Genomic DNA, 23563 nt, shown 5'->3' with positions numbered 1-23563 from the left:
GTTGGTCGAAAGAAACCATTTAGTGGATATTCTAAATTGGAATAGAGTAGACGTAACTAATAAAAGAATTGATTGAAACCACAAATATCAAAAATAATATCTTGGTTGGTAACAGAAATAAGGAAGTTGGTACAGAAAAAGAAATAAAAACAAAGTTAAAATAGTAGTAATTTATTTGCTGTCATGGAAGAGGTGATTATGCAACGTCGTGGGCTCACGAGGTTGGTTAGAATTAATTTGCCTCGGAAACATTTATTTTTTTACTCGTTTATGTAACATGAAATCTCTATGAAGATAGTCAGTTAACTAATTGGGTAGAAAGCATTTACCGCGATTCATGTGGGACGGCCTCTTCTTATTATGTCCTTTCGCAGCTATCTCCACTCGATAAAAGAAAATTTATATCTTTTGCAACTGTAAGAAAAATTTATTCAAACTCTTCTCTACTGTCATACCCGAAATAAACTCTTCTCTAGTGGAAAATTTTGAATTTATAACCAAGTGTCATATCAAATAAAAAAGGATAATTACTTTATGTAAGAGTTTGTTTGGATATGCTGCTTATATGTAAGTTTGGTACTTTGATTACCAATTATCTTCATTCCTCATCAGTGTCTTCACCAACACTTTTCTCTCTTTTTTTAACACTTTTTTTAATACTCACCAACATTTTTCTCTTCACATTTTAACATAAACTCTTTAGATCGAGACTAGTTAATTTGCCGACTTGTGATGTACTTACTTACTCAATAGATTTGAATAAAAATTCTCATGTATGTTATATTTCAGTTCTTCATTAATTTCAGGTTCAGTGATTCACCTTATTTTATTCGGCATGGAATTCAACATCATTCATACTGTTTTAAACCAATTATAGAAAAAAACTCACATATCTTTGAAATTTGATAGCAATACTTAGAAAACGTCCAAATTTTCCAATTACACAACTTGAATAACCTAAGATTCTCAGTAATTGAATTTGGTATATCTCTCTTCCGTGTCTTCTTAGCTAAAAGCGGCGGTAAATAATTAGTTACCAGTGTCCAGCTAAACCCGGTTACACAAACACTAATAAACCGACGCCTCTTCTTCTGATTTAACCGACGTATCTTTTAACTTTATTTTTAACTTCCAACAGTTTTTCATAACCTCCCATATTCTTCTCCACTACTCATATATAAACGTCAAGTTGTCTCACTCTGATCCCATAATACTGTTCCCAGTGTGAAAAACTGATTACCTCCAAACCGGTTAAACTAAACCGGTTCCAATGGATAATCTACTCTGCGACGAGTCATGGCTCTCGGATCCTTTGTCTCCAGAGTCTTTACCAAACTTCCGCTTAAACATTCACGAGGATCACGTGGCGATGTCTCCGGGAGTGGATGCAGCGACGGTTGAGGAAGCCATGTCTATAGATTTGGAGAAAGAAACATGTTTCAGCAATCACGGAGCCAAGTTTATTGAGTTTCTTGCTACGAAGAAATTAATTGATGATAGGCTTCAAACAGTTCAATGGCTCATTCAGGTATATTCATATTTATTCTGCTATTCTTTGGGTTTCCTTTCCGTTTCAGGAAAAAAATGGTTCGCATCTTTTGAGAATCTATACGTGATATTTGGAACAAAACCGCTAAATATCATTGATGCTTAACAACCCATATAATATTTAGGATAGATGACCACATTTCTAGTTTTATGCGGGGGTTTATTAGATTCGGGTTAATTATGGGCTTCCAACTTAAAACCAATTGGCGATTAGTGGATTGACCCTAACCCTTTATATATTACTTAATTATTTCTCCAACTACCGATGTGGGACTTTATTCATAAACACTCCCCCTCACGCATATGCGTGGACAACTGTGGGAATACCATCCACGGAGTGGCCCAACATCGGGTGGTTCTTTTTAATTTAACTTTGATCCACAAGGATCGACTGCTCTGATACCATATTAGATTCGGGTTAATTATGGGCTTCCAACTTAAAACCAATTGGCGATTAGTGGATTGACCCTAACCCTTTATATATTACTTAATTATTTCTCCAACTACCGATGTGGGACTTTATTCATAAACAGGGTTGAATTTCTCTTGACTAGACTTATAATTCATATTTTTTTACTAATGCCTAATAGTCTTGTTTGTGGAAAGTATTCACCGGACACATTTCCATTTTAACGAGTTGTCTGACTTTAAGCAGATGGCATGTATCAGAAAATAAACTTATATTCTAATAAACGGTATTTTTGTTAATGTTATTGTTGTTGTTCTTTTCTCAGGCTCGGAGTCGGCTTAATCTTTCATTTGAAACGCTTTTCTCCGCGGCAAATTGTTTTGATCGGTTTGTCCATGTTATCGGCTGCGGCGTAAGTATATGGATTATTGATATGTTAAACAGTTGTATTGAACTAGTTGAAGTTAATGGAGAAAATAATATAAATAAACTGATCATTTCAGGAATGGAGTAAATGGATGGTGGAATTAGTCGCAGTAACCTCATTATCTGTCGCATCAAAATTTAACGACGTTTCTTCCCCTTCACTTCAAGAACTTCAGATGGTAGGGCTAACTCATATGTTTCACCACAAGACCATTCTTGAGATGGAACTCATTCTGTTGAAAGCTTTAGAGTGGCGTGTTAACTCGGTCACGAGTTTATCCTTTTCTCAAATTCTAATGACCAAAGTGGGGATAGTAGGAGGAGACATAATGATGAATCGAATCACAGAACAACTGCTATATCATTTATGCGGTAAGAAGACCATATGTATATAACATGGATATTTATTTTGAGGATGTTTCTTGTTGGAAAAGAAAGTAGTAATATAAAATGATGGAACAATTCTGAATCTGTATGCAGATGTGAAGATGCTTGAATATGCACCAAGTGTTGTAGCGGCTGCGGTTGTGTGGACTGTCTTAGAAGAGAAAGCAATTCTAGAAGAGAACCTTGGGAAAATTATGAATCTTTTTGGACAAGAACACAAGGTAAAAAAAAAAAGAAGTGTTATGATTATTTGTGCACGTAGTATAATCTTTACACATGGAATATGTGTGTTCTAATATTTTATTTGGATTATTTGTGCACGTAGGAGAATATTGCGAAATGTGTCAATGTTATGAAATCTCAAAGCGTGGGAAAAGGTTGGGGAAGAAAAGTTGGTGAAGTGAAGAGTCTTGTGAGTGTGTTGCAGAGAGGTGATGTGATGAACATGAATGATGTTTATCACGGCGGAGATCTTTCTGCCATTTTTCAGATTTTACGATCCGAAGGAGTCGTCAATAAGAAGAGAGACAGAGATTGCTACGAAGACAAAACTCGTCCTGCAAAAAGAATGACGTTTGTCATGTCAGATTAACTATCACATTTATGAAAAGTGATGAAACCACATTTTTGAAATAACAAAAAATAATTTTGTTGTTTTTCTTTTACACAAATTACCGAAAAACGGACACGTACTGTTGAATATTGTATGATGAGAAATTTAAGAATTGTTAAATATTTTTTTGTTGGACATATTTTAATTCTTTTTTCTTCTTTATTTTGTATATATTTTGGAATAAAAAAAAAGCACTATAAAACGTAACGGAACTAATATCTCCAAAAAAAAAACCGGATGGAAATAAAATGTTATGAATTATCATCACCACACACATAAAAATGAAGAATAAACGTGGCAGAAAATGGATGGATGGAAGAAACAGATCAGTATATCCACAAGCGCAGTTCTGCTTCCAAAGATAAAAAGATTGTTCCAGAGATAAACGAAGATTTGGTGCCGAGAAAAAGATGAGCTCGTTGCCGTTATCGTCATCTCTCTTTCCATCTTCACTTTCGACCTTGTCATCTTGTGGCCACGGTCGGAGCCGGAACTTCTGTGTCCGTCGGAAGCAACAGTGTCTACGTGTTCAAGCTGCCAAGCTTCCTGAGGGGGTGGACCTTTATTCTCTTTTCCCACAATCAAATATACAAACTGCCTCCTGCGTGGTAATAATATAAATCGTTTTTGTAGGTAATAGTGCCCAAAGTACAACCCAAGTCACAACCAGCGTTTCTGGGATTCACACAAACAGCTGAGATATGGAACTCTAGAGCTTGCATGATTGGTCTCATTGGCACTTTCATCGTCGAACTCGTCAGTTTTGTCAACTTTTATTATGTAGACAAAACTTATAAAAACAAAAAAAACTGAAACATTTTCGTTTTACAGATTCTGAACAAGGGAATACTTGAGTTGATCGGCGTAGAGATTGGGAAAGGCCTTGATCTTCCTCTGTAATATGTGTTCTTCCCCAAACAACATCACCTCTCTTTATGAAATGTAAAAAACTCTTGAGCATTACTCACACATCATAATGTAAAACTTGTTTATTTATATATTCTTCACAACCACTTTAGAGGACACGAGTGGTTCTTGCATCTATGATGGCTACTTTACCTAATGGCTCAGAGAGGGTCAATGCCTCTGAGAGAGAGATACGTTTGTTTATCCATGCAGATTCAGCCCATGATTTCATCTTCTCTCCTTCGCTTTTTCTGTTCTCTTGAATCAGTAGCAGCTCCGCATACCCTCCTGCACCAATCCAAGTTTTTCTTTAGCTAATTTTGCAACAGCGAAAGAAAAAGAAAAAAAAGAAATGAAACAGAGTTATGAGGCTTGTATCTTTCCCACCTCTTGCTAGAGCCATTACTTCCTGAGTTTCCATGTTTATTATCCCTCCTAATAGTAATCAGTAAAATATGGTGAGAACAATTTTATAATTTAGGGTTAAGGAATCCAAGGTACCTTCTGAATCCAGTGGAGGTGCTTTCATGAGCTCCAATGCTCTTCTAAAGAGTCCCTGAGATGAAATCAAAAAGGTGTTAGATGAGGAGACTCTAATGTTTTGTGAAGCCTAAAGAAACTTGTTGTTTCTGACCTCTTGAATCAGGATAGAACTCGAGCGCTCTTGCTTTGCTTTGTTTCGGTACATGAGAGCTACTCCAGTTAAAATCACGCCAACCTTGGGATGATTGTGTCCTGATCCGTATAAGCACAGGAATCCGTTAGGCTGGTGCATTAATTAAAATGAGTAGATGGACCACACAATGTACCATAATGTTCCTCAGCGCTTGTCAATGCACTTGTCAGTGTTTCCTCCGCATCACCAAATTTTCTAATAAAAAGCAAAACAAAAACAGAGGTGAATGATATAACCAGGGGTTTCATGATTTAGATAAGCGAGGACCACAAAACTCAAAGCTTTACCCAATGTGTGACTCGAGCTGCCCAAGAGCAAATGTGGCTGCCAGTGAAACTGCTTTCAAATTCATATTACAAGAACTCATGGATTCTTTGGTGTCTTTCACTCCTTGAATTGCCTTTTGATACATCTCCTTTGCCGTTTCAAAGTTTCCAGTGGCGTGCAAGTACTCACCATAAGAAAGAGCAACGTTACCTTTGCAGATCTCATGGTTCTCAAGTCCTACAAACAAAGATTCGGCTGCACAAAAGAAAAAAAAAATTACCATTAGGCTTATATACATAATAAAACTAAGATAGTAAAGTTGAGGTGCTTTTTCTTTACCGGATTCAATACTTCCTTTCACAAGTTCAGCAAGGCCTTTGATCGTTTTAGCTGTCGCAGCCACTTCCTGAAGATTATCATGGTCTCTCTCTTTAACCAGTTCCAGAAATTCATCAGCAACACTCAGTGAAGCATCATCCTAAACAGGGAAAAACATAATCAACTTTCTAACACAAGTTCCTATATGTAGACACTCAAACATAGTAGCCTGCTGGGATATGAACCTGTCCAGACTGAATCAGGAGACCAACAAGAGCTTCCACAGCAACAACTGCACAACAAAAGACAATTCCAGACTCAACAATGAACCTTCAAAAAAAAAGTCAAGGTTTTGAGAAAAACCTCTAATAGACAAGGAAGAGAGTGTCAAAGTCATGACTTGCTTGAGGCGTTCAATGGCCTCACTACTGTTCCCACTGTAACATAAATAAACCAAACACTATTATAAATTCTTAAGCTTTACACTAAATAACAGAGAGATCAGAGAGAGAAAAGATGAAACCTTTCATATAAAATATCAGACATAGCAAGCAAGACTGTTGCTTTAGAGTCCTGAGAGACCTGGTCATCGTCAGCTTGATTCCCAAGGCACTGCTCAAGCACTAACATCCCTTGAGCATAAGATTCATCTGCAATTTTTTTTTCAAAATTTAACAGAGACTCATCGTCAGAACCATAGGGTTTATGCATTTGAAAAAAAAGTCCATGATCATTCATAAGTAGAAGATAAAAAATAAAACCTGAACTTTGAGACCTAGCGTGAGAAAGAGCGTAATTGACCATCTGAATCGCGACATGATTCGCGTTTGGAACGCTGATTTCACCGTGAATCGATCTCAGCGGCTTCGAGTATCTGACGAGGCTGCTTCTAACGGGGATCGCGCGGCCACGAATCGTTGCGGCAGCTGCTGCTCTTGCACATTTGAAAGCAGCGTGAATCATAATCGCTCGGTTTACTCTTTATCGTGTCCAGAGGAAAGAAAGGTTCTTTTTTTTTTGTCTATAGAAAACTCAGCAGACTTGGGACTGAGCTCTTCCTCGCCGTCACTTAGCGGCGGTGGCCAATTTCAATCGGTTTGACCAATGATCTTAACCGGTTTAATTTGAGTTTGGTTTGGTGATTAATTGGTTTGGTCTAATACACTTTAAAAAAATCAATAGAATTAAGAGTTTAGTTCATTATTGTATTTGTCAAAAAAATAATTGTTATTGTATATTGTTCATGATTTTTTTTAAACAATTTTTGTCCATGATTTTTATAAAATATTATTTTGTGATTACATGACTATTTATTTGATCTCTTGCAGTATAACTTAGCTATTGCAATATGCTTATCTACCAAATGATGCAACCTCCCCACTATAAAAGATCAACAAAGTCTAGAGTCTAGTGACATTCTTGCCATAAATCCCTCTTACAACCTTTATAAGAACATGAAATAAAGAGAGTGGGATGATTTGTTTTGTGCAAATATATCCTATGTTTGAAAGAAAGCAAATCCCCACATTGAAGTAAAGCATCTATGCTCTCTGCTGATTTTATCTACAAAGTGAAAAGGCCGTGGTAAAAAGTAAGAATTGTCAGGAAATACTAGCAAGTGGTGAGGTTTATACAACATAAATATACTATGAAAAAAATATAAAATATACAAAAACTCTAATTTGTTCCACAAAAAAATACAAAAAACTCTAAGAAAATAGCAAATCTACAAAATACAAAATTTCAGATTAATTAAGAAGTTGACGATGAAATTAGGACCAATTACTTGCTATGGATTGAAGGATAAAGTTTACTAATATGTTTATTACAATAATAAACCTTAAGAGAAATATGAATCTTTTCTTTTTCTTTTAATCCTCCTTTAACCCATCCTTTATTTGTTTTAATTTTCTTTCTTTAAGTCATTCTTAAAACGAAAAAAAGTACAAATAAATCTTTAAACTTTATAGAAGGCTCACAATCAAGCCTCTCTATCTTTCTCTTCCCCACTAATCCCACCAAAGACTCAGTCTATAAAAGGTTAGCACTTGGCGGTTCCCTATACAGCAAATCCACTTCATCATTTACACTCTTGCGACTCAAGTTACCACTTCTTCCTCAACCACGTCCTTCTCCATTTCCCTTTATTAATATTATCTTCAAAATTACCCTCAAAAGAGCAAACTTTACACACACACAGAACATAACAACAATGGCGAACAATGCAGCACTCTTCCTTGTCTTTCTCACTACCTCCGCCTTCTTATCATCATCCTTCATTGGTACCACATCTCTCAAAAATGGCTTCTTTACTGTTTTTAAAAATGTTTTTTTTGTGAAATTTCGTAAAAATCGTATCTTTCTTTCTTTTTGTAATGCAGAGGGAGCGCAGCTTATACTAGTGAACAACTGCGAGGAGAGCATATGGCCTGGTATCCTCGGCGGCGGAGGACAAACCACCCCCAAAAACGGCGGCTTCCACATGGGAAGCGGCGAAGAGACAATCATCGACGTGCCGGACAAATGGTCCGGCCGCATCTGGGGCCGACAAGGCTGCGTCTTCGACCAAAACGGCAAGGGCTCGTGCCAAACCGGAGACTGCAACGCCGGCTCGCTCACCTGCCAAGGAACCGGCGGCGTCCCGCCGGCGACCGTCGTGGAGATGACGTTAGGCTCGTCCTCCTCTCCGCTTCATTTCTACGACGTGAGCCTGGTGGACGGGTTCAACCTCCCAGTGTCGATGAAACCCATCGGAGGAGGAGTGGGGTGCGGCGTGGCGGCATGCGAGGTGGATTTGAATGTTTGCTGTCCTTCGGCTCTGGAGGTGAAGAGAGATGGGAGAGTGGTGGGGTGTAAAAGCGCGTGCTTGGCGATGCAGTCGGCTAAGCACTGTTGCACGGGTGAGTACGCGAATCCCAAGGCTTGTAAGCCGACGCTGTTCGCGAATCTGTTTAAAGCGATTTGTCCGAAAGCGTATAGCTACGCGTTTGATGATTCCAGTAGTTTGAACAAGTGTCGAGCTTCTCGTTATGTCATCACTTTCTGTCCTCCTAAGTGAGGGTGGTCTATTATGCAGTTGGTTTTGATTTGGTTATTGTACGGTCTGGTTTTAGGTTGATTGAATGAAAAAACTAAACTAAAATCATTTAAAGTAACAATACTTAACAAGTGTTGCTGGTTCATGCTAAGAGTGTGATCCAAAAAGAGCTCTCTCTCCTCTTCAGCATATAAGAAATATAGAGAAAACTCAAAAGATCATCATAGTGAGAAAAGATTCACCATTAGCCATATCAATCGATCCGACTTGATCTTGCAACTCATCCAGCAAATCTACCCAAGAAAAAACACCATAACTCTTGTTTAGTGAAACAAACAAGCGGGCAATAATAGCTAATATGAAATGGATATTCAAACCTTCAATACCTTGAGAGGTGACTTCATGAGACTCAAAAACATGTTGAGGTTCCTGCATAACCTGTGTTATCTCCTTCATCTCCGTTTGACTACATCAAACGTCTGAGATTGCATAGCTTCTGCGAACCATTTTCGATCCTCCTCGCTGCGTCACCAAACAATTCAAACACAAACATCAATCAGTTTCGCTTTAAAGCTAAAAACAAGTTTATTTTGCATATATGTGTGTTAGCAAAGAAATACTCCTAGTTTACACAAAACCGAAACACTCCAACGCCATTAAATGATTTATTCCTTCATCAGAAACTGACTCAGGGAACCACTGAAACACAGAAGCTCCACTGCATAACCAACAAAACCAAAAGTTACAAAGAACTTCATACCTGATATGGCGAGTAGGACGAGTACCATCGGCGTGGGAGAGGCTCTCCATTTCAGTAGCCCGCCCCAGTTAGGTCCCTTTTCTTTCGCCATTGAAGACGCAACTAAAGAGAGACTGTGCAAACGTCGGAGACAATGGCCCCAGGCCCAGCAATAAATTGCTAGGGCTTAAAGGGCCACGAATTAATGGGCTTAAATAGGCCCAGAAGCTGCTAAAAGTAGTGGTTCATTAACTAACTTACCTGTCGCAGTCGATATACTTGGGTTTGGGCTTGCATGTCACTCAGTGGGTCCAAAAACTTCCCAATTTCCTTTATTTGCTTGAACCGTACGAAACCTCTAGGTTATCTCATAAAATTTCAGGCTTTTACGTTAATGTAGTTTTGGATTCTGCACATTAACGACTCTCTAAGTTTTCTCGATACCATGAAAGAATATTGGATTCACGCTGGTTTCCAGTGATCGATAATTGGTAATTGTAAGTTTCCTACTTACGTTGCTACGCAACCGCAAGAGATAGTATCTGCTAATACAGATAAGGTTTTGATTATCTCCGTTGATATTGGAAAACTCTGATTCTACAGATTGGAGTATGCATTTTCATCATAACTTTCGGCTTTTTAAGCGGTTGCTGCAGGACTTACTCTGCTATCGTCAGATTAATAATATGTAAAATGACGAATTTGATTATAAATATAGTTTTGTAAAGAAAATTTTAGTTGGTAGAGAAAATGGACCTAGAACCATGGAAGACTATAGGCATCAGGGGATGAGAACAAATTATTTTGATTATAGATTTCAAATCAAACGAAACATTTTTATCACACTTGTGATACTTGCATTCCAGGTACAAACCGTATTTTCTCTGTATTGAGGTGTGTTCTATACCAAATTGACCTTATTCTGTTATTTAAGATTTTATTGTCAATTGACGTTGACCTGAATTCTAACGCTTCCGAGGTCGGTGCTGCACAGTGTCATTGGTAAACGTAGCAATCAAGGACTGCATCTGGATGGAAAGTAACCTAGTGTGCTGGCAATTCCTCGTCCTGTCAGATATGTTTATACTATTTTATTTCTTATGATTATAAAGAGCAGCCACAACGGCGAGTTTAATCGAGTCCTTAGCGTGTTTTCCGAGACAAACAACATAAAAATAATAATAAAAAAATTGGTAACCGAAGGATTGATCAAGGATTGATCCTTAATTAAGGATTTTAAGGATCAAATTCTTAACGACGTGGCAACGCGTGAGTGGTCCGGCTGAGCTAGGGTTGTGTTTCGCGTGTTTCACTCTCTCCATCACGAAAAAAAAATTCTCTCCAAGAGGAAAAGCGATTGTGAAACAGTGAAGGTAAATCGGAGGTGATGATGGGGGATGATGAATTTGGACAGGAAGATGATGAATTAAGGAACCTTGGATCAGGGTGTACGAAGGTGGGTGTGAAGATTCCGGCGGCGTGGAGGAGATTGGGTGGGTGTGAAGATTCCGGCGGCGTGTACGAAGGTGGGTGTGAAGATTCCGGCGGCGTCTGATAATCTGAGTTTCAGGTTCTAATACGTCCTTCTCCTACCCTTCGAATAAATGTTACTTGTGGTCTTTCTTGGTCTCTGGAGTTCCTTGGTGGCTTCTTAGTTTTGAAGCAATAGAAAGAGGTTGAGGCTTTGTTCTGTCCATATGAAGGTGTGGTTGAGATGACTGTTCTACCGGGTGTTTGTTTCTTCTTGATTTAGGTTTTGGTTTCATCTTAGTGATGGTGTGTGGTCATCGTGAATGGGTGGTTCAGATGATGGTTTTAACTCTTCATGAAGAACTTCTACTTCTCATGCTCTTTTGCCTAGTTGTGGTGAGACTTCCGAGTTCCCAGATTGCTACATTGATTCTATTAATGATGATTGTTTACAGGAAGAAGGCATGTTTCGATGCAATTATCAAGAACCTTCATCGGACTAACCAATCTTCTCTTAATGGAAGGTATAGTATAATGATATGTGGACACTCACTCTGTTTTGCAAGGAATGTGTTGTGATAATAACTTTCTTTCTCTGTTTTTTTTTTGCTGCTGCTGCTTGTGTAAAGAAACGAAGATGAAGTGATTGATGGCAAGAGAAAACATCTGAAACCAGGTAACGTATCTCCTCGTCCCTGCCCATATAACGTGTTACACCCTTCCTTACGTTGAGACTTTTACAGTCCCTGCAATCTCAAACGAAGATGAAGCTGAGGTTGCTTCCTGAAGCGTTTTGGAGAGGATACAAGGGTTGTTTGTTCTTGATCTCTCCAACAATCAGCTCCAGGTTACTTCTTGTTCCTTTTGAAATTACAATGTTGTGTTGCATTGCTGTCTTGGATCTGTTCTTAAGGTAAAAAAAAAAAAATCTAAGAACTCCATATTAGTAACACCATTGGACATATAAATTGTGATTAGAATCCTAAACTATTCAAAAAATAAAAAATAAAACAAATAATATTAATCTATTCCTAAGGATTCCAATGGTGGGTAACACCATTGGAGTTGATCTAATGACCAATAATGACAATCTCCCATTGACTTTTTATCGCATCACATGCATTCACATCTGCCTGGTTCCATTTTCCATTACGTGTTTAGTTATTATGGGCCCTTCTTTTAAATAACAGCCACGCGCGAAACGTTCCTCATATTTTTTCCCTTTAATGCTTAAATCAAACCTATATTTATAGATGAACGGTGAACCCGTATGAGTATTTTACTTCCAAATTAAATTAAATTAAAAGTATTACAAGATTTATTACGAGTTTTATGATAAACAACCATATGCTCACAATGGAAGATTCATGTGAGTAAAATTCCAGGTCAATTTAAATGGAAAATTATTAGATATAAGTTATTTATGGAGTAAATCTATCTTATTAAAACAGAAACATTCTGTTGGACCTAACATTTATTTTATAAGTTTTTAAATTAAATACACATTTATACTTTATAGTTAAACCTACATTAAATTACTAATGTTTCTTTCTTTATATTACTATCCATGTTTCCAAACAATATACTTATTTCTTTATACTACTATCAATGTTTCCAAACAATATATTTTTATACTACTATCAATATTTCCAAACAATACAATAATTAATCTTAATTATTTTATATTTATCATTTTCTCTTTAAAATTTTGTAGAAACGTTATAATTTCATAAATTGCAAAATAATGAACTTTAAAATTTGGATTATAAGACTACAAAATATGAAACTATTACAATTTAAATCTAATTAGATTACATATCGGTCATCCATCAGTTCAATCGGTTAGTCTCGGGTTTTAGTGATTTTTTTAATATGAATATTTTAAAAACCTAAATTGAATTGTCAGATCTCCGGATTAACCGGTATAATCACAATCGGGTTAAATTTAAAAACACTGATTTAAATGCAAAAATATTTTAAATACACACTCTTTAAAATTACCAAAAATATTTGTTAAGTTATTAGTGAAATTTTTCATCGTAAAATATTCCGCGCTTCCAAAGCGCATGTCAAAATCTAGTTATAAATTAAAAAACAAGCATCTAAGAGTGTTTCCAATGGAAGTTTTCTTCCAAAATTTTAATATACATATATGTGTGTGCATATATAAAAAGTAGTGTTTAATTGCGGATTTTAAAAAAATATTGAAAACCCAACATATGTATATTAAGAAATTTTGGAAGAGAATCTTCATTGAAGGTGATCTAACTAACTATAAATTAAATTATTATTTTTATATGCAAATTATTATATGTCTTAGTTTATTTTGTATATAATAAACTTTGCCATGTTTATACTATTTAAAAAGTTATAAGTAAATTATATTTTTTCTAAAGGTTTGGGGTATCTCGAGATGAAACACAAACTAAGTTTCAAGAAGAAATACAGCCATGGTAAATCTTTTTTCTAGATTTTTAAATGGGATCTAAAACATGACTCCCTTTTTTTTTTTTTTTTTTTTTTTTTTTTTTTAACAGGGATGTTCCGCAACCCGTAGACCCGTAGACACTTCCGTAGTTTTCCGCAACCCATAGGCCCGTAGTCACTTCCGTAGCTTTCCGCAATCCTTAGGCCCGTAGTCACCCCTGGCCCGAAACCAGCCGTTACTAATACCCATTACCCAAGGGCCCAGCACCAACGCCGCGCTTAAATTTAAACTTGGGGAGGGCGTAAAGCATTTCGTGGCCACAAGGGGTATTCGAACCCGGGTCCGTATCGGCGTTGGAACTGCCTCAAGACCACTAGCCCACCACCTTGTGGTCTAAAACATGACTCCCTAAGTTAGCAAAATTTTGAATCTACATCTTTTAGGGGCACTAAGACACCCGAGTAAATTATGTTTTGCAGAGATATAGCGTGAGTTATATGAAAATAAATATATATTTGGAGTCTTTAAAAATATATAAGAAACTTTTTAAAAAAATCAGCTTCGAGAAAAAGAAAAAACAAACGGTGGGAGGGTCATATATTACGTGACTATAAAATGGAACCAGAAAGCAAAACACGTTTCCTTGCCTCCACTGTTTTTCTTCAATTCTACATTTCTATGTGACTATAATATACAAAAGAAAATGAAGCAAGACGAGACATTCGAGCAAGAAAGGGAAGATTTGTATCACACAGATGATGAAGAAGAAAGCCAAGCCGAGAGCTCTGTTCCGTCAACTCCTCTATCTCGTCATGGATCCGATAACGATCCCGTTCCGTGGCCTCGAAGTTATCGGTACATTAAAAAGAAAATTGAATTGCTTTTTTTGTATGTAACAGATCTAAAGAATCTGCGTCATCTATATGTTTTTTTTTGTGATTAATTTCAGACAATCGATGGATATGTTGACCGGAGTGACACCTCCAACGAGGACAAGTTTTGTCTCTTCATTTCGCAAGAGGCGACAAAGCTCTGCTTTCGATTCTTTTACTTCTTCCACAAGCAAACAGAAACTTCTCATCGACAAAGACAAAGATGAGATCCAAAACTCGGTTGTAACATCCATCAAATCATTTCTTGCTTCTCGTCTCAATCTTTCAGTCCCGGAAGATCTTTCGATTCCCCAAGAATCCCGCAGCTGCACCTTCTCTCAATCCGTACTTAACGGTAATAATTGTTGTAGTATATAGGAATGTTTATTTTTGGTTTGGTTCTTTTCCGTATTTTTATAATAAATAATTAAATCAAAGGACCGAGTTTAGTTAGTTTCAACTTAATTACTTATCAATATCTATATATATGTATTTTATATGTTGGAAAAGTTTGGAAAATTCTAAAAAAAATTATTATACATCAATATGTATAATCAATATGTATAATCTTCTTGTCTCTTTCTGGCTGTTGTAGGAATCAATGTTCTATGTGGAGTAGCTTTACTTACAATGCCTTACGCAGTGAAAGAAGGAGGATGGTTAGGGCTTTTCATACTCTTCTCCTTTGGCGTCATCACTTTCTACACAGGTATTCTCCTCAAGAGATGTCTCGAGAATTCACCTGGAATCCACACTTACCCCGACATTGGTCAAGCCGCATTTGGCACCACAGGACGGATCCTCGTATCTGTAAGAAACTTTTAAATGGTCTTACGAGATCATGATGACAGTTGGTCGTGTGTGATCCATCCTAACTTATGGTTTCAAATTATATTTCAGATACTTCTTTACGTGGAGTTATATGTAAGTACCAACCTCTCTTTCATGTTTCTTTGTTCATTGAAACTTCAATTCAATGTGATATGCCTTGAATTTCCACGTTCCTTTGCCGTTGCGTGTTTGTTTAAACCGGTTCTATTAGGCCGATTTGAACCAGTTAAGTCCATCACAAATCTACAACATCGTTATATATTGACACTATTCTTTTTTTTTCTAGGCATCTTGTGTGGAGTATATAATAATGATGAGTGATAATTTGTCTGGGATGTTCCCAAACACGTCCTTATATATCAGTGGACTAACTCTAGATTCTAAACAAGTTTTCGCCATTACCACTACTCTAATTGTTCTGCCCACTGTCTGGCTCAGAGACCTTAGCTTATTGTCCTATCTCTCAGGTTCATCTCTCCTATTTTACACAATACATATATATACTTCAGAATTCATCTTCTTATGTATAAGAAATGTTTTGTATATTAATTTCATTCCTTAGCCGGAGGTGTCTTTTCTTCAATCTTGCTTGCGCTCTGCCTCTTTTGGGCTGGCTCTGTCGGTGGAGTTGGGTTTCACCTGAGTGGAAAAGCTCTCGATTTAACAAACTTACCCGTTGCAATTGGAATTTATGGTTTTGGTTTTGGGAGTCACTCTGTCTTCCCCAACATTTATTCATCCATGAAAGAGCCTTCCAAGTTTCCTCTTGTGCTTCTCATCAGGTGATAAAACACCTGCTTGTAACGCAAGAAACCTTTAGATCATTATCTCAGTAAATATTAATCTTTGCTTTATATAGTTTTGCGTTTTGCACATTATTTTACATCGCTGTAGCGGTTTGTGGATACACGATGTTTGGTGACGCGATTCAATCCCAGTTCACATTGAACTTGCCTCAACATTTCACCTCATCTAAAATCGCAGCATGGACAGCGGTTAGACAACTTTCGAATCAACAAACTCGTCTCTTCTTCACATTATAATTAATCTTAGTATATTTCACAACTACTTTCGAACTTTTTAATATTTAGGTCGTTACACCAGTGACGAAATACGCTTTGACCATCACTCCAGTCGTGCTAAGCCTAGAAGAACTCATACCGTCCTCGTCAAGAAAGATGAGATCCAAAGGTGCCTCTATGCTTTTTAGAACCGTATTAGTTCTATCCACTTTGGTCGTTGCACTCACAGTTCCATTCTTCGGTAAGCTCTCTATCACTTTCCCATTACCCTAGCTTCTTTCTCAAGAAACCTATTTTTAGAAACACAAAAACATGTGACAACCTCGTTATTGTAAAAACGTTAACTACAGCTACTGTCGCCGCTCTGATCGGATCTTTCATCGCAATGCTTATCGTAAGTCTCTAATAAAACAAACGAATCTCTTCTGGAACTAACGATGAAAACACGTTTTTGACGATTTTGGTTTTGGTCTTCTTCTCAGGCGTTAATATTCCCGTGTCTATGCTATATGAGCATTATGAAGGGTAGATTACGTAACTCTCAAGTAAGGACACGATTAAATCTTTCGATTTTTCTATTTTCATTGTTCGCAGTTTGACTAGAAAACTGTTTTGGTTTTCAGATGGGAATTTGTATTTTCATCGTCATTATCGGCGTTGTGAGCGGTTGCTGTGGAACTTACTCTGCTATCGCTAGATTAATTGGCGAAATGGCCTAAATGGTAGTTTACAAAAAAAGAAAAGAAATGGCCTAAATGGTTTTTACTCTTTCTCGATAAACTTCATCAAAGAATAGCAAGGATACGCTCATTAGAATAAAACCTTTTTTTTTTGCAAACTTTTAAAGATTTATTTTGCATAATTTTATCTATTATGATAATTTAAGTACTTTTACGATCGAGTGCTATATATATGGTATATTAATCATACAACATTTTCAGTATGTGTTTATTTTAATATCAGTTTGTGTCATGCATCTATTTAAAATTTGCTTGTATCATGATTTATGGAAAATGGAGATCAGGATGTTTTGAATTTAATTAGATTCATTGCTACAACGATTATCATACTAGATGTGTTGTCACGGTGATGAAAATGGAGAATATGTACATATCGGAGTTTTATAAGCATGGCTAAGTTTTTCTCATTAGTTTTTCAAATGCTGCTATGTTTTGACAGTTTTGTGCAAGTTTGGAAACATTAATGTAAGATCTATCTTCAATTCTTTAATATTGACTGCATGCATGACAACGCATATACAACCCCCTATTTATCAATGATCATTACATCATGTGCAATTATAAATTTTAAAATAACCTCGCATGAAATTTTTTCATTATTTAATCTTAATTTCGAGCCAAGTCCCCTGCGATAAACCGTCAACGTTTGTAATATGTAGTTCCATTAAAAATGAATATAGCACAATTAACAAATAATAATTCTATATAAACATGGCGTAGTGGATTGTTCGTGTCAATATTATAACCCCTTGTTCTCTGAAATGTTTACTCCCACTCCGTGGCCACCAGATCACGCATATGCACTATTAAAATGCACACTTTCTCTGTAATTTAACAGGAATTTAACGGCAAATGTTTGTTTAAAGTCATATCTAAGTTTGACAAATGTCCTAACGCCATATGTACTTTGCCTTAACATAATCTCTTATCACCACATATAATGTGGCCTAACATAGTCGTACGGCATCAAATCTTAGCTCAACTATAACAAAAAGGTTATAACTCCCATTAGTGGGTTCTAAAAGTGTCACAGTGGTGTTCAAAGGTTACTTGTGTCACTTTATAATTTCTAGAGATTTGCATTTACTGGGTGGATGCACTTATAACATAGACAAAGAGAAACACGTCTTCATGCACCCTCTTAAATGATTCCTTTCAATAAATAAAAAATCTTCGTTTTGGGAAAGAAAATAATATTGTGAAAACTATCACAGATTTTGACATATGGCTATAAGAGTGCACTTCCACCTCAGGTTCGTAGCACTCTCTTCTTCTCCGTCTCTTCGTTGATTATCTTGACAGAAACATACTAAGAAGATGAAGCAAGAGGAGACAACCGAGCAAGAAAGGGAAGATTTGTATCACACAGATGAGGAAGAGGACGAAGAAAGCCAAGCCCATAGCTCCGTTCCGTCTACTCCTTTATCTCGAAACGGATCAAATAACGATGATGCCGTTACATGGCCTCGGAGTTTTCGGTAAATCAAAAAAGATCGGTCTGCTGTTTTTGTAAGAGATCTAAAAAATTCTTATTTAGATAATATTTTTCTTTTCTTGGTTCTGTTTTCAGTCAATCTATGGATTTGTTGACTGGAGTTACACCTCCTATTAGCACAAATCTTGTCTCTTCATTTCGCAAGAGGCGACAAAGCTCTGCTTTTAGCTCATTTACTTCTTCCTCAAGCAAACAGTCACTTCTCATCGACAAAGATGAGACCCAAAACTCTGTTGCATCATCCATCAAACCGTTTATTGCTTCTCATCTCAAGCTATCAGTCTCGGAGGATCTTTCGATTCCCCAAGAAAGCCGCAAGTCCACTTTATCTCAATCCGTTTTAAACGGTAATCATTTAAGAGTCTTTCAACTTGACTTTTTTAAAGGTTTTCTGTTAGTGTAGGAAAATAATCAACTTCTCTTTGTTGCAGGAATCAATGTTCTATGTGGAGGAGCTTTGCTTTCAATGCCTTATGCATTGAAAGAAGGAGGATGGTCAGCGCTTCTCTTACTCTTCTCATTTGGCATCATCACTCTCTACACAGGTGTTCTCCTCAAGAGATGTCTCGAGAACTCACCTGGAGTCCACACTTACCCGGACATCGGTCAAGTTGCATTTGGCACCACTGGACGCATTCTCCTCTCAGTAAGCTATACTCTCTCTCCATTCCCTAACAGATCATCTTAACTTGTGTATGATCCTAATTAATTGCTGTATTTACATTTCAGATATTTCTCGACGCGGACTTATACGTAAGCACCAAAATTTCTTTCGCGTTTAGGATTAGTCTTAATTAGTCCAAAACACTTATATACAACATAAAAGTTATTTTGACCGAATCTTGCTGAAACTATTTTTCTTGTATTTTGTAGGCAACTTGTGTGGAATACATAATCATGATGAGTGATAATTTGTCTGGGATGTTCCCAAATACCTCCTTATACATCAGTGGAATATCTCTAAACTCCAATCAAGTTTTCGCCATTACCACCACTCTTATCGTTCTTCCCACTGTTTGGCTTAGAGACCTTAGCTTATTGTCCTATATCTCAGGTTCATCTCCTAAAATTAACAATTAATTATTTCCAAATTTTTCATCTATTTAGTTCTAATTTCAAAGGGTGACATTTCATTCATTTTTCTTTTCTTAACTAGCCGGAGGGGTCTTCTCTTCAATCTTGCTTGCGCTTTGCCTCTTTTGGGTCGGATCCGTAGGCGGAGTTGGATTTCAAATTCAAGGACAAATTCTTGATTTAACTAACCTACCTGTCGCCATAGGAATATATGGGTTTGGTTTTGGTGGTCACTCTGTTTTACCCAACATTTACTCTTCCATGAAAGAGCCTTCCAAGTTTCCAGTTGTGCTTCTTACAAGGTTAAAAAGATTTCTTGTGAAACAAGAAACCTCTGGTTAGGACTTATTTCCATCTCTAATGATGTATGTATTTGTGTTTATGCAGTTTTGGCCTTTGCACGCTATTTTACATCGCTATATCGGTTTGTGGATACACTATGTTTGGCGAGGCGATACAATCCCAGTTCACACTTAACATGCCTCAACATTTCACCTCATCTAAAATCGCGGTTTGGACAGCGGTAAGATAAAGACAAAACTCATATCTTCTCCACATAATGCTCATCATGTATTTCTTTTTCTCAGTTCATTTCAAATTGTTATAATATTAGGTTATTACGCCAATGACAAAATACCCTTTAACGCTCACTCCCGTCTTGCTAAGCCTAGAAGAACTCTTACCTTCTTCGTCAAGAAAGATGAGATCCAAAGGTGTTTCTATGCTTATCAGAACCATCTTAGTTCTCTCTACTTTGGTCGTCGCACTCACAGTCCCCTTCTTCGGTACTATTTTTCTCTCTCTCACTCCTTTGTAACCTAACTTTTTGCTCAAGAAAACCATTTCTAGAAAACAATAATATCCGTCATTGTAAAAAATGTCAACTACAGCTACTGTCGCGGCTCTGATCGGATCTTTCGCCGCAATGCTTATCGTAAGTTTCTCCAAGAACAAAAAAAAAACAATCTTTTGATGAAAACAATGTTCTGGACGATTATGGTTTTTTTTACGTTTTCTCAGGCGGTAATATTCCCGTGTCTCTGTTATCTAAAGATTATGAAGGGTAGATTAACCAACTTTCAGGTAAGAATATAAACCTATATGTTCAATTTTTATTTATGTTTTGAAGTTCAAAAAAAATAGTATTACGTTTTCATAGTCAATGCTTCACAGCAAACGTAAAACAGCTACGTTCTTATATATAAGATTTTCGTTTTTTTTTTCAGATGGCGATTTGTATATTCATCATTATCGTCGGCGTTGTGAGCGGTTGCTGCGGAACTTACTCTGCTATTGTCAGATTAATCGGCGAAATGACTTGACTCGTTTTGCGGAATAATAAGGAGCATATTCTTTCTTGAGAAAACTTCACCCAAGTTTTTTTAAAAATATATATATTTACTACTAGCAAGTTTTATTTCACCCAACTTCACCCAAGTTTTATTTTACAATGTTGCGGCTTAAGTTATCTATGGATTATATACTATATTACGTCTTTGATTTATATATAGTGCTGGGCAAAACCATAATCTGATGTGGAAAAATATCTCCAAAAAGCATATGTTTATCTAAATTACTTGACTAGTGACATTCTGAGTAGATTATAAAAACGACGGATACGTACGTCTAAACTCGCAGTGACCATACACATATACTATCTCGAATCTCGATCTTATATGCTAAATGATTGAACCAGACGAATGGTAGCCTCTCTTCTTCCAAGTCTAGTATCAACTCCAACACAAGAGACACGACTCAAGGATTTTACACTTGTAATTCAGCATGTGGCCTTAACCCGTTCCAAGCAGGTTGACTTGTACGATAATAAACAGAGAAAAAAGAATTCGTACGCTGTTTACAAAGTCAATCGTACCGAGAGTTTAGTTGCGGTGGAACATGAAAATAGTCAAATGCTGAAAATGTACGTCGAGATGGATGAGATAGCGTTTGCGTATCGATTAAAATTTAATGTGAAGCAACAAACAACTAAACGAATCGTTTCATGTTACTATGTTCCTAATTATGTTTTCTAACCATTATTAACGGTCACCGGCTAGTTGATAACTTGATATGTACGCAATACTCATAATTATGCATGTATCAACCTACAACACACATTTTTTCTTGCTTTAAAAAAAAAGCCACCCACATTTTTTTCTAGCAAACTCAAAGTCGACCGCTGTTTAAAGTAGTGTTACGGTTTCGATCGTACATAGGAAACACTAAACTAGTGCTGGATGTCAAGTGGTACGGACGACGTGAGATCTAAGTATTTATTTGCTTCTTAAATTGCCCCAACAAATATTAATTGCACATGAATTTCTCTTAACTAATTAACAATTGTTACTTAATTAACAACATGAATCTTAAACAAATTAACTCACATATAGTAATATTTTATCTTTTTTTTTTGCTTAAATTTGGAGTAATAATTTATCCAAAAGACAATTTATTAAGTGTCCTCTATTGCGATAGATGAATAGTTTTGGTATAGGGAGGAATTACAGATTCACATACATACGATATATGTAGAAACAATGTAATTAGGATACATGAGTTTGTTAAATCACAAACACCCAACAAATGTGTGAAAACATATATGGTACTGTAATAGTAAAAGATAAACATACGGTCCCTTGAGATCAATTATTATAGAACTAAACAAATGTGAACTTATATTGGCAATAAAGGTATCCACATGGATATATATATAGTGGTCGAATATTTAAATTTATCTAAAAATGGAGTATATGATATATATGAAGAGTTTTGAAATATAATTTTAGTTGTAATATTACTCATTTTAGTATATATTTTTCATGATGTGATCTTCTGTATTTTTTTCTTTATGCAGTTCTGCATCGGAATGAATTAAAATTACACATCAGAATTTGAACAAACATGCATACATCGCTTTTTCTTTTCGAAAGGGGTTACGCATACATGATTTCCTTACAACCGATGAAACACGATTATACAACGTACATGTAGTATTTTCTTTATATATATTTTCTGACGATACGAGTACACGACACACATACATATCGGATCCGATCGGAGAGTTTAATTCATGTGGGATTTCCAATAGGTCACACAGCTTGCAAATTGACCAAAAGAAAAATGCATCAGGTGCCCATGTGCGCACCATGTGTGTATGCTATTATTTTGGCTTATGTATAATGATAAAAATATATTATTAACTTACTAACAATAAATACAAAATGTTGCATTTTAGTGGGTTTTGGTCTTTTTATCGTAAGTACCAAAATAACAATAGTATCAACCCGTTTGAAAAAAAAAGTATCAACCCGTTTGAAGAAAAAAATGTAACAAAGTATTCTTAGTCGATGTTACTTGTTAGAGATATCACAAAAATAACAATGAGACACCCGGACAAGTTAGTCCAGTGGTACCCCGAAGCTTCGGCTGAGGGAACGCGGGTTCGAAACTCGGACGGGGAGGCGTGTCCAGGGCCTTAACCGATACAGACGCAGAGTGGTGCCGGGCCTAGGTGGTGAGTCCTGAAGGGGCCAACACCTGGTTAATAAAAAAAAAAAAATAACAATGAGACTAAATTTATTATCTGAGAAAACTATCAATTTGTGACAAAAAAAAAACTATCAATTACCTTTTGGTTGATTAGTTATTCAGTTAAGGATAGACTGATGCAGTTCTATTCCCTTTGCGGCGCTACTATTCCCGATGAAACTACAATTTCACGCAGAATATTTGAAGTTACTTTTCAGACTGGAGTCCGTAACATTTTTAAACTACTGCGAATATGTAAATAATATGAAAAGTTCTGATGACGAAAAGAGTCAGAAGATTTTTCTTTTTTCTTTTTTTTTGAATAAAAAAAAATAATTATTATTAAAAACGGAAGAGGAATAATTATAATTTTTCTTTATTGCTTTGCAGAAAGTTAGAAACAAAAGAATAAGTTCCAAAAATGGAATAATTATTAAAAACGGAAGAGGAATAATTATAATTTTATAATGTAACTTTCCATATTTCTTTAATATTTTCAAATTCTGATTATAATCTATTCAGATAAACATATCTATATCACGAAATCATTTGATGTTTTCACACAAATTTAGTAACTCTTAAAGACACATTTTCCACTAGTTAAAATATATAATTATGAAATATGCATGAATAAAGTCACTCAAACATAAACGGTAATGATTCATGAAAAAAGAATCAAACTCAAATGCGGAATCACAAATTATTTGTTTTTCCTTTGATAAAAAGTAATAAAAACCTTCAAATGACTTAAATAAATTATAATAAATATATTATTAC

The 23563-nt window shown here is 36.1% G+C and overlaps 6 protein-coding genes and 1 long non-coding RNA gene across 7 annotated transcripts; 5 read left to right on the top strand and 2 right to left on the bottom strand.

Annotated features, from left to right (window-relative positions):
- The first annotated feature begins 994 nt into the window (after positions 1 to 994).
- Positions 995 to 3503, top strand: LOC108846710 (putative cyclin-D7-1). The gene is made up of 5 exons (XM_018619913.2): positions 995 to 1528; positions 2283 to 2369; positions 2461 to 2755; positions 2864 to 2991; positions 3096 to 3503. The coding sequence occupies exons 1-5, from the start codon at positions 1271 to 1273 to the stop codon at positions 3360 to 3362; spliced, it is 1035 nt and encodes a 344-aa protein (XP_018475415.1). The 5' UTR covers positions 995 to 1270; the 3' UTR covers positions 3363 to 3503.
- Positions 3504 to 3694: 191 nt separating this feature from the next.
- LOC108843940 (light-harvesting complex-like protein OHP1, chloroplastic) lies at positions 3695 to 4425 on the top strand. Its single transcript, XM_018617103.1, has 3 exons — positions 3695 to 3937; positions 4017 to 4139; positions 4215 to 4425. The coding sequence occupies exons 1-3, from the start codon at positions 3794 to 3796 to the stop codon at positions 4281 to 4283; spliced, it is 336 nt and encodes a 111-aa protein (XP_018472605.1). The 5' UTR covers positions 3695 to 3793; the 3' UTR covers positions 4284 to 4425.
- On the bottom strand, positions 4141 to 6600 carry LOC108843939 (uncharacterized). Its single transcript, XM_018617102.2, has 11 exons — positions 6312 to 6600; positions 6074 to 6200; positions 5914 to 5987; positions 5796 to 5842; positions 5572 to 5710; positions 5253 to 5487; positions 5099 to 5160; positions 4924 to 5024; positions 4791 to 4845; positions 4677 to 4724; positions 4141 to 4577 (listed from the first exon to the last, which is right to left on the bottom strand). Exons 1-11 carry the CDS (start codon positions 6511 to 6513, stop codon positions 4399 to 4401), a joined length of 1269 nt encoding a protein of 422 aa, XP_018472604.1. The 5' UTR covers positions 6514 to 6600; the 3' UTR covers positions 4141 to 4398.
- Positions 6601 to 7607: 1007 nt separating this feature from the next.
- Positions 7608 to 8636, top strand: LOC108846200 (thaumatin-like protein). Its single transcript, XM_018619424.2, has 2 exons — positions 7608 to 7832; positions 7932 to 8636. Exons 1-2 carry the CDS (start codon positions 7763 to 7765, stop codon positions 8606 to 8608), a joined length of 747 nt encoding a protein of 248 aa, XP_018474926.1. The 5' UTR covers positions 7608 to 7762; the 3' UTR covers positions 8609 to 8636.
- A 32-nt stretch (positions 8637 to 8668) lies between these two features.
- On the bottom strand, positions 8669 to 9488 carry LOC108846943 (uncharacterized). The gene is made up of 3 exons (XR_001948842.2): positions 9348 to 9488; positions 8974 to 9109; positions 8669 to 8880 (listed from the first exon to the last, which is right to left on the bottom strand). It is a non-coding gene; the product is annotated as an uncharacterized LOC108846943 (long non-coding RNA).
- Positions 9489 to 13774: 4286 nt separating this feature from the next.
- Positions 13775 to 16921, top strand: LOC108844644 (amino acid transporter AVT1E). Its single transcript, XM_018617929.2, has 11 exons — positions 13775 to 14079; positions 14174 to 14451; positions 14692 to 14906; positions 14997 to 15020; positions 15214 to 15394; positions 15490 to 15709; positions 15787 to 15922; positions 16019 to 16190; positions 16300 to 16343; positions 16432 to 16494; positions 16573 to 16921. The coding sequence occupies exons 1-11, from the start codon at positions 13928 to 13930 to the stop codon at positions 16666 to 16668; spliced, it is 1581 nt and encodes a 526-aa protein (XP_018473431.1). The 5' UTR covers positions 13775 to 13927; the 3' UTR covers positions 16669 to 16921.
- A 940-nt stretch (positions 16922 to 17861) lies between these two features.
- Positions 17862 to 20668, top strand: LOC108844645 (amino acid transporter AVT1E-like). The gene is made up of 11 exons (XM_018617930.2): positions 17862 to 18167; positions 18260 to 18531; positions 18616 to 18830; positions 18914 to 18937; positions 19058 to 19238; positions 19341 to 19560; positions 19646 to 19781; positions 19872 to 20043; positions 20149 to 20192; positions 20279 to 20341; positions 20485 to 20668. The coding sequence occupies exons 1-11, from the start codon at positions 18007 to 18009 to the stop codon at positions 20578 to 20580; spliced, it is 1584 nt and encodes a 527-aa protein (XP_018473432.1). The 5' UTR covers positions 17862 to 18006; the 3' UTR covers positions 20581 to 20668.
- Positions 20669 to 23563: the final 2895 nt, after the last annotated feature.

This window comes from Raphanus sativus, chromosome 3 (genome assembly GCF_000801105.2).
Source record: "Raphanus sativus cultivar WK10039 chromosome 3, ASM80110v3, whole genome shotgun sequence".
Lineage (NCBI taxonomy): Eukaryota > Viridiplantae > Streptophyta > Magnoliopsida > Brassicales > Brassicaceae > Raphanus > Raphanus sativus.
This window is presented reverse-complemented; position numbering and strand designations above follow the sequence as displayed.

Excerpts from the sequence above, each read along its gene's own strand:
- LOC108843940 (XM_018617103.1), top strand. The coding sequence starts at position 3,794 with ATGAGCTCGTTGCCGTTATCGTCATCTCTCTTTCCATCTTCACTTTCG. Across the intron at positions 3,938-4,016 it reads CTGCCAAGCTTCCTGAGGGG|GTAATAGTGCCCAAAGTACA; the intron begins GTGGACCTTTAT and ends TCGTTTTTGTAG. Across the intron at positions 4,140-4,214 it reads GCACTTTCATCGTCGAACTC|ATTCTGAACAAGGGAATACT; the intron begins GTCAGTTTTGTC and ends TTCGTTTTACAG.
- LOC108846710 (XM_018619913.2), top strand. The coding sequence starts at position 1,271 with ATGGATAATCTACTCTGCGACGAGTCATGGCTCTCGGATCCTTTGTCT. Across the intron at positions 2,756-2,863 it reads ACTGCTATATCATTTATGCG|ATGTGAAGATGCTTGAATAT; the intron begins GTAAGAAGACCA and ends ATCTGTATGCAG. Across the intron at positions 2,992-3,095 it reads TTTTTGGACAAGAACACAAG|GAGAATATTGCGAAATGTGT; the intron begins GTAAAAAAAAAA and ends TTGTGCACGTAG.
- LOC108844644 (XM_018617929.2), top strand. The coding sequence starts at position 13,928 with ATGAAGCAAGACGAGACATTCGAGCAAGAAAGGGAAGATTTGTATCAC. Across the intron at positions 15,395-15,489 it reads CTTATTGTCCTATCTCTCAG|CCGGAGGTGTCTTTTCTTCA; the intron begins GTTCATCTCTCC and ends TTCATTCCTTAG. Across the intron at positions 15,923-16,018 it reads AAATCGCAGCATGGACAGCG|GTCGTTACACCAGTGACGAA; the intron begins GTTAGACAACTT and ends TTTAATATTTAG.
- LOC108843939 (XM_018617102.2), bottom strand. The coding sequence starts at position 6,513 with ATGATTCACGCTGCTTTCAAATGTGCAAGAGCAGCAGCTGCCGCAACG. Across the intron at positions 6,201-6,311 it reads CGCTAGGTCTCAAAGTTCAG|ATGAATCTTATGCTCAAGGG; the intron begins GTTTTATTTTTT and ends AAAAAATTGCAG. Across the intron at positions 5,843-5,913 it reads CTCTTCCTTGTCTATTAGAG|TTGTTGCTGTGGAAGCTCTT; the intron begins GTTTTTCTCAAA and ends TTTGTTGTGCAG.
- LOC108846200 (XM_018619424.2), top strand. The coding sequence starts at position 7,763 with ATGGCGAACAATGCAGCACTCTTCCTTGTCTTTCTCACTACCTCCGCC. Across the intron at positions 7,833-7,931 it reads CTTATCATCATCCTTCATTG|AGGGAGCGCAGCTTATACTA; the intron begins GTACCACATCTC and ends TTTGTAATGCAG.
- LOC108844645 (XM_018617930.2), top strand. The coding sequence starts at position 18,007 with ATGAAGCAAGAGGAGACAACCGAGCAAGAAAGGGAAGATTTGTATCAC. Across the intron at positions 18,168-18,259 it reads ACATGGCCTCGGAGTTTTCG|TCAATCTATGGATTTGTTGA; the intron begins GTAAATCAAAAA and ends TTCTGTTTTCAG. Across the intron at positions 20,193-20,278 it reads CTTTCGCCGCAATGCTTATC|GCGGTAATATTCCCGTGTCT; the intron begins GTAAGTTTCTCC and ends ACGTTTTCTCAG.